This window comes from Ictalurus punctatus, chromosome 14, assembly GCF_001660625.3.
Source record: "Ictalurus punctatus breed USDA103 chromosome 14, Coco_2.0, whole genome shotgun sequence".
NCBI lineage: Eukaryota > Metazoa > Chordata > Actinopteri > Siluriformes > Ictaluridae > Ictalurus > Ictalurus punctatus.
In genome coordinates, this window is record NC_030429.2 from 22,061,776 (window position 1) to 22,069,867 (window position 8,092).

The following is an 8,092-nucleotide window of genomic DNA, read 5'->3' on the forward strand; positions in this document are numbered from 1 at the left end:
AAATATGCTCTTTGGGTGAACAGCACGGAGTTGAGCTCTGGTACTTTAATTTGAGTATTATGTAAATCCTAGTGTGTCGTGCTTATACAGCTTAACATAGTTTTATAGCGCACTAGAGAACTTTTCTTTAAAAATTGTAAATTGTTGGCTTTGTTATATGCCACAGTATGTATTTAAGCTGGCTTGAATATCTGAACAGTGACTATTTTAATGTCTTTACTGTATCGTATATCTTTATCAGGAAAATAAAGAAGATATTTTGATGTCATTGGATGCCTGACAAGCCAGAGATAAATACTGAATACTGAAAGCTTGCCCATCTAATCGTAGCTAAATTTAGCCCTTAAACTTTTATAAATTGAATCAGGCCCATACTTGGACATTGACAAAGTTATTACGTTAGCTGTTTACCACAGGATATTAGAGTTGAAATAACATTGGTGTCTGGAAATGTGTGCTCAATTGTATTCAGGTCAGGACTTGGCTAAAATTCTACTTCATTGCCTTAAAAAAAGTCTTGGGTTGGTTTGGAAGAATGCTTTCAGTCGTTGTCCATCAGCAGCATGAAGCACTATCCAATGGGTTTTGAAGCATTGAGCTGAATCTGAGCAGATATTATAGCCCTTCAGATTTAATCCTGCTGCTTTTGTCAGCAGTCACATCATCAATAAATACAAGGGAACCAGTTCCACTGGCAGGCATGCATGCCCATGCCATAAGATGAGGTGATACACTTCTTTATACTTTTCTTTTTCTATCATTCTGGTACAAGTTTATCTGTGTGCCATCTGTCCATAGGATGTTGTTCCAGAACTATACAGGCTTTTCTTCTTTTTTTTTTTTTTGGCAAACTAATCTAGTCTTCCTGTACTTGAGGCTTAGTAATGGTTTACATCTTGTCATATTTACTCTGTACTTTGAGCTTTAGTTCATTATTTTATATCAACTCCACTATATTTCGGTAGACAGCTAAAATAATAACAACTTTGTCGGTGTCCAAATATCTATGGACCTGGTTGTATGTCACATTTGTAATGATTTAATGTTGGAAATGCAATATAATAACATGTATGGTTGAACTGGGCTGTTGGCACCCGTGAAAAGAAGTAGAGCTCCTTCCTGAATCCCAGTTTAAACCCTGAGTACAGTATATGTTGATGTACAAAATAATTGCGATACTTCAGGAACAGTTTGAGGAACATGACAAAGAGTACAAAGTGTTGACTCGGCCTCCAAATTCCCTAGATCTCAATCTGTTTGAGCATCTCTGGGATGTTCTGGGATAGAGGCCCCACCTTGCAACTTACAGGACTCGTAAAGGATCTACAGCTAGCTAACGTCTTGGTACCAGATACCACAGCACACCTTCAGAGCTCCTGTGAAGCCTATGTCTAGACGTCTCAGAGCTGTCTTGGTGGCACAAAGCGGACCTACACAATATTATCCAGGTGGGTTTAATGTTTTAACGTTATACCTGATCGGTGTATAGTCTACAACAATATTTGAGTAGGCTATTTCTGACATTCTTCGATATTCATTTCAGTTGATGTGAGTAATAAAGCTAGGAATAACCCACCACAGATGTTTATGTCTCCGGTCCTGTAGATGGCGCTACTGCATAAAGTAGCACTAGCTCCATCCATTCAGGTTACTTTCATTTACCTTCCCAACCGTTAGCAGCACATTGGCCTTGTGCTGGAGGTTGTGCAGAGACAAATACCCGAGCAGTTTATTGGCAAGCTCGTATTTATTTGCGTGTATTTATCAACAATGTCCAAAGAGACCGAGCAGGCTGTGGAGGAGGCAACTACAGAGGAGCAGCAGGTCAGTCCCAGCTAAGCGTTAGCAAGTCACCAGCTAGCATGCTGTTTCCCAATGTGGCTCTCATGTCATGTCATGTCATGTCATATCCCAACGTCTGGAAATGATCATGGCGTGTATATTTGCCCAGCATTGCTCTGATATAACGTCATCCTTCTTCACTAATCTCAGCATGAACATGCCCTGCAGCTCTGAAAGCCTGTTTGGGATTACCCACTTGTTGACCACCGAGTTTATTTATAGTTTAATTCTATATTTGTTTGTTTACTAACTCTCCCTTGTCCTTTATTCACTCCCCATGCCGTACAGGAGATGCAGGATAAAGTCGTGAGTCCTGAGAAGGCAGAAGAAGCTAAGCTGAAGGCTAGATATCCTCATCTGGGCACTAAGCCAGGAGGCTCAGACCTGCTGAGGAAAAGACTCCAGAAAGGGGTATGATTCCGTGTCCAAACAAGCATGCCGTGCAGAAATGAATTTCCTTATTGCTCAGATGATGTGCTGATCACGAGCCATTACAGCAGTGCTCTCAGCAGTGCTTTAGAGCAGTGCTCACCGACCCTGCGTCCCGACTTGCACAGTCGTGCCCAAAGGTTTGCACACCCCTTTCACAATCTGCTAAATCGTAATACTGTTAACAAAATAAGAGCGATCATTAAAAATCCCATGTTTTTTATCTAGTACTGTCCTGAATAAGCTCTTTCACATAACAGATGCGTACACAGTCCGCAAGACAAGATAATAATGAACATTTTTTAACCGGATGATCGGTGTAAATTGTTATTGTTTTGTTTAAAGATCTTCTTTCCCGTTCAAAAGTTTACATCCTCCTGGATCTTAATGTATCGTGTTGCCTTCTTGAGCATGAGTGAACGTTTGCACCTTTTGTAATAGTCGTGTGCGAGTCCCCCAGTTGTCCTCAGTGTGAAAAGATGGATCTGAACATCACATAGCTGCTGTTGGAAAGAGGTCAAATATGCAGAAGATGCTGGGAAAGTAAAGAATGTGCAGGACCTGGAGGATTTTTCTGAAGAACAGTGGGTAGTTTAACTGCTCAGGACAAACAAGAGACTCATGAACAACTCTCACAAAACATAAACACAGTCACTGATCATCCAGGTAACGACACACGGTATTAATAATCAAGCGTGTGTAAACTTTTGAACGGGGTAATTTTGATAAATTCAGCTATAATCTTGTCTTGTGGATTATGTGTAAGCATCTGTTATGTGAAATCGCTTATTCAGGACAGGACTAAATAAACAACATGGGATTTTTATGATCAATCTTATTTCGTTAACAGTATTACAATTTAGCAGATTCTGCAAGGGGTATGCAAACTTTTGGGCACAGCTGTATACTAAATGTACATACTTTTGAGTGTGTATTAAAAGAGTATGCGAGTACTAGGAAATACCAACATGTCCTGTAACGGAAGAGAACTACGGGACTACGGTTGCTGCGATGGCCTTGGGACTGCACTTACCACATACAGTTTTGCACTCGGGTCTCCTTTCGTGAACAGTGGACTAGTTCAACAAACAGACTTCATATAAACACCATAATGAACTTTCTTTAACTTTCACACTATCCGTTGTGACCCAGATGAGGACGGGTTCCCTTCTGAGTCCGGTTCCTCTCAAGGTTTCTTCCTCATTTCATCTTAGGGAGTTTTTCCTCGCCATCGGCTCGCTCAATAGGGATAAATTCACACACTTAAAATCTCTATCCTGTGTTTATATGTTTCTGTAAAGCTGCTTTGAGGCAATGTCCATCATTAAAAGCGCTATACAAATTGAATTGAATTGACTTGAACGCTGTCGCCGTGAACAAACTCCTCGTTGCGTTTCAGCTTTTCTTCATTCGTTATTCCTTACGTAATTTACATTATATAATTGATCATTTCCTTGATTTAATTTTTTTCCCCCACGTTTCATTGGAACCTTTCTAAAACACGTGCTTGAATTTGGCGAAGCAAACAGTCACAAAACTCCTCCTCCTCCTCTTCCTCCCTCACGCAAGGAGTTGTGGGAAATATTCGCTGAAAAGTTGTCCTCGGATCCACACTTCGAAAATCTCCTGGAAATAATTGACCATCCGGGTATCCTTGGGATCGTCATTTCAACATACTACGATCTGGGACACGCTAAATCGAATCTCGGATACTGTTTAGGATGGATAGTAGGCGAATTGGGACGTAGGGCGGTTCTTTATCTTCTTCATGTCCAACCACTCCAAGTCTAACACACCTGTTTTAATTGATCAAGGTGCGATTATGGTTGGAGCTAAAGTCTTCATGAAGGTAGATCTCCAGGAACAGGATTGGTGACCACTGCTTTAGAGTGTTTGGTATATTAATGTTAGTGTTTTGATATATTAATCAATGCTCATTCTTTTCTCCAGCAAAAGTACTTTGACTCAGGAGATTACAATATGGCCAAAGCCAAAATGAAGAATAAACAGCTTCCTGCAGCTGCGGCGGAGAAAACCGAGATCACCGGAGATCACATCCCAACTCCTCAGGACCTGCCACAAAGGAAGACCTCGCTGGTGGCCAGCAAACTAGCTGTTTGATATGAACTCTGCGAGGACTTTCCTGTTACCATTCCTGATGCTTCGATCTCTGCTTTACCTCCATTTTACGTGTGTGTGTGTCGCTCTCGTTCTCTCTCTTTGTTCTTTTGTGTCCATTTCCTTCCCTAGCTTTCTATCGCCTGTGTAATTGCTCCGAAGAAATGCTGTTTTGATCAAATGTTTGCTGCCGGATGCCATCCTTTACCCGTTCACATGTGGAAACGAAACGTTTTGGCTTTTGAAGTAGTAGATGTAGTCGCAATTTCTACTCGCAGGTGTGAATGCACGGTTATCTGACTGAAACAATTGAACAGAAACCTTTTTTAGGATTTTACTAGTTTTACTCACTCACTCACTCACTCCCTTTCTTCTTTGCAACGGTTCATGTGTGGTCCAGACATTTACACTAGCTCTCTCATTTGTTATAACGAAATTCCAGTAAGACGCAGAGGGTTTTTCCAACGTGTGCTGCTCGCCTTCTGCGTGTGATTGGTGAAACTTGCCTTAATGATATCTTCCACGGTTTCTCCTGGGCAATATTTGCCCACTCTGATCAGCGAAGCCCTTCGGGGTTTAGCCACAAGCTTGTGCCGATGTGTTTTTCCAGTTAGGTCTTCTGGTTGGGGCAGCTCACTCTTATTCTCCAAACTGTGCACAAGCACCGACTGTCACAACTGTGCCATTTGTTTTGTAAATAAACTAGTTTTGCACAAGAACATTCTGACCTGTTTCCTTTTTCACCTACGATGTGCAAACAGCATCCTGCTCAAGGGGTTTGGAAAAAACTGGTGCGAGTTGCTTAAAAGATTTAGTTTAGTTCAGTTTATTGTCATTATATGCTGTGTTTGAGCGCTTGTAGTGTAAATTCTGTCGGTTATTATATCGGAAGTGATCTATCTGTATCGAGGCGGCGTTGCTCCTCAGTCGCAGTGTAGACGCGGTGATAAACAGTGGGAGCGCGAGTTAGATCTGTAATGTCTAATTAAACCGGTACGATCAAAGTAAACACAAGTAAAATAATATGTCTAAAGGCAGTGAGGAACAGAGACCATGAGGTGCAGTGAAAGGGTGATTTTATTATTAATTTAGAACTGTAGTTTAATTATCGTTGCTTTTGTGCGACCAATCCAACTACTCGAGTAATCGGGGGGGGGGGGGGGGGATCGTCCGATTAATCGATTATGGAAAATAATCGTTATTTGCAGCCCTAAATTCAATTTGTTTATATAGGTAACGACTGCATGAGGAAAATTGTGCTTTCTCTCAACAGACATACATTTACTGTAAGAATTATTAAGAGTCTGCACATTGAGCCAGCTCTCGCAGGAGAATGTTGAAAGGTATACGTGACACCATTTGACATTTAGTTATTTTCAGTAACTACTAAAATGCTCCCATGAAAACCTTTTAAATCAGTCTGACTCAACTGTGTGTATGTACTTAGTCTATTAAGACAAAATAACACTATTGTGTTGGAATTATTTGAATTAGATTTTATAACACAATGCTATAACGCAAACTAATACTGTTTATTTAATTGAAATGTAGGCTATAGTAGGATTTCATGAAACAATTTCAGCTATAGTTAGGCAAGGAAGGAACAATCACTGCTTAAAATATGGCAAACGTTATGATTTTTTTTTTTTTTTTAATGACTGAGCCATTCAGTAGCCGAATGAGTCGGTTCTTATTTCTGAGCCGAACTAAAAGAATCGACTCAGCATAAAAGATCCGAATTTTCCATCGCTATGGGGTCTAAGGGCGCTACAGCTCCTCCTACTGTCAGTATGTCTTAATTGCGTCTGCTAAAAGAACTACACTAATGAGTTTGAAGTGTCCTGTCCCTCTATATGAATGAATGAATGAATGAATGAATGCCTTTTATTGCCACTATACACATGTACAATGAAATTAAGAGCCACTCCTTTTTGTTTCGTGCCAACATATACATAAAATAAACAAGAAGAATAAATAAGATAAATAAACAAGATAAACAAGATATTGGGGTGGAGGGGGGAGGTACTATGAAATGCACAGTTTTGAGACACTATATACATATACTGTGAAATCAGTACATGTATGTGTTTAGAATGGTAATAGCTTTTGGGAAAAAACTATTCTTAAATCTATTAGTCCTTGTTTTGATGCACCTGTAACGTCTCCCTGAGGGCAATATGTGTTTGTTGTTTGAGGTGTGTTAAGAACACTAGTTAAGTAAGATTTGCATCCTAAACAGATTTTTTTTACACCACGGTGGTGCAAACAACTTTACTATTGCCTAGCTGCAGTCCACACGACGTATGATAATTCTGTAACTTGTTTTCACTGCAACGTTTGCTTCTATTTGTATAAGTTACATGGCTTTCTTAAAGACAACTGGATTTTTGGGTAGCACATTCTCTTAACATAGTTATTCATAAGTTCATAAGTTATACATATGCATTATATGGCCAAAGGTATGACCACTGACAATCACACCCATATGTGGTTCCCAAAGGTGTCCTGTTCGATTCAGATCTGGTGACTGGGAAGGCCACTGAGGAACACAACTCATTGTCATGTTCACGAAACCAGATTGAAATGACTTTTGTTTTGTGACATGGTGCATTTAGAAGATGAGTAAATTGTGGCCATGAAGGGATGCACTTGGTCAGTAACAATACTCAGATGGGCTGTGGCATTCAAGCGATGATTATTTGGTATTAACAGGCCCAAAGTGTGCCAAGAAAACATTCCCCACACCATTACATCATCTCCACCAGCCTGGACTGTTGACACGAGGCAGATTGGGTCCATGGATTCATGCTGTTCGCACCAAATTCTGACTCTACCATCTGTGTGTTTCAGCAGAAATCGAGATTCGTTAGACCAGGCTATGTTTTTCCAGTCTTCTGTCCAGTTTTGGTGAGCCTGTGCCTACTGCAGCCTCATATTTCTGTTCTTGGCCGACAGAAGTGGAACCCGACGTGGTCTTCTGCTGTTGTAGTCCTTCCACCTCAAGGTTCGACGTGTTGTGCATTCTGGGATGCTTTTCTGCTCACCATAATTCTACAGAGTGATTATCTGAGTTACTGTAGCCTTTCTGTCAGCTCAAACCAGTCTGATCATTCTACATTGACCTCTCTCATCAACAAGGTGTTTCCGTCTTCAGAACTGCTGCTCACTGGATGATTTTTCTGTATCACACCATTCTGAGTAAACTCTAGAGACTGTTGTGAGTGAAAATCCCAGAAGATCAGCAGTTATAGAAATACTCAAACCAGCCCGTCTGGCACCAACAATCATACCACGGTCAAAATCACTGAGATCACATATTTCCCCAATTCTGATGGTTGATGTGAACATTACCTGAAGATGCTGACCCGTATCTGTATGAATTTATTAATTGGACTGCTTCCACACGATTGACTGATTAGATAATTACATGAATGAGTAGGTGTACAGGTGTTCCTAATAAAGTGACAGTGTTCTGTGTATCTATGTATGTATGGATGTATGTATATATGTATCTATATGTGTATATATATGCATACAACACTAGTTTAACTTGATCTCAATATGAAAACATTTTTAGGATTTTTATTAAATCTTTATTGCTTAGCGCTTATATCGTTTGTCTCGCACCTCCGGGGGTTAGGGGTTTGAATCCCATCTCCGCCCTGTGTCGGTGGATTTTGCATGTTCTCCCCATGCTTTCCGG

The 8,092-nt window shown here is 40.5% G+C and overlaps 1 protein-coding gene across 1 annotated transcript; it reads left to right on the forward strand.

The window, feature by feature from the left end:
- Positions 1-1,630: 1,630 nt before the first annotated feature.
- On the forward strand, positions 1,631-5,108 carry arpp19b (cAMP-regulated phosphoprotein 19b). Its single transcript, XM_017486148.1, has 3 exons — positions 1,631-1,824; positions 2,131-2,253; positions 4,222-5,108. Exons 1-3 carry the CDS (start codon positions 1,771-1,773, stop codon positions 4,390-4,392), a joined length of 348 nt encoding a protein of 115 aa, XP_017341637.1. The 5' UTR covers positions 1,631-1,770; the 3' UTR covers positions 4,393-5,108.
- Positions 5,109-8,092: the final 2,984 nt, after the last annotated feature.

Excerpts from the sequence above, each read along its gene's own strand:
- arpp19b (XM_017486148.1), top strand. The coding sequence starts at position 1,771 with ATGTCCAAAGAGACCGAGCAGGCTGTGGAGGAGGCAACTACAGAGGAG. Across the intron at positions 1,825-2,130 it reads CAACTACAGAGGAGCAGCAG|GAGATGCAGGATAAAGTCGT; the intron begins GTCAGTCCCAGC and ends CATGCCGTACAG. Across the intron at positions 2,254-4,221 it reads GGAAAAGACTCCAGAAAGGG|CAAAAGTACTTTGACTCAGG; the intron begins GTATGATTCCGT and ends TCTTTTCTCCAG.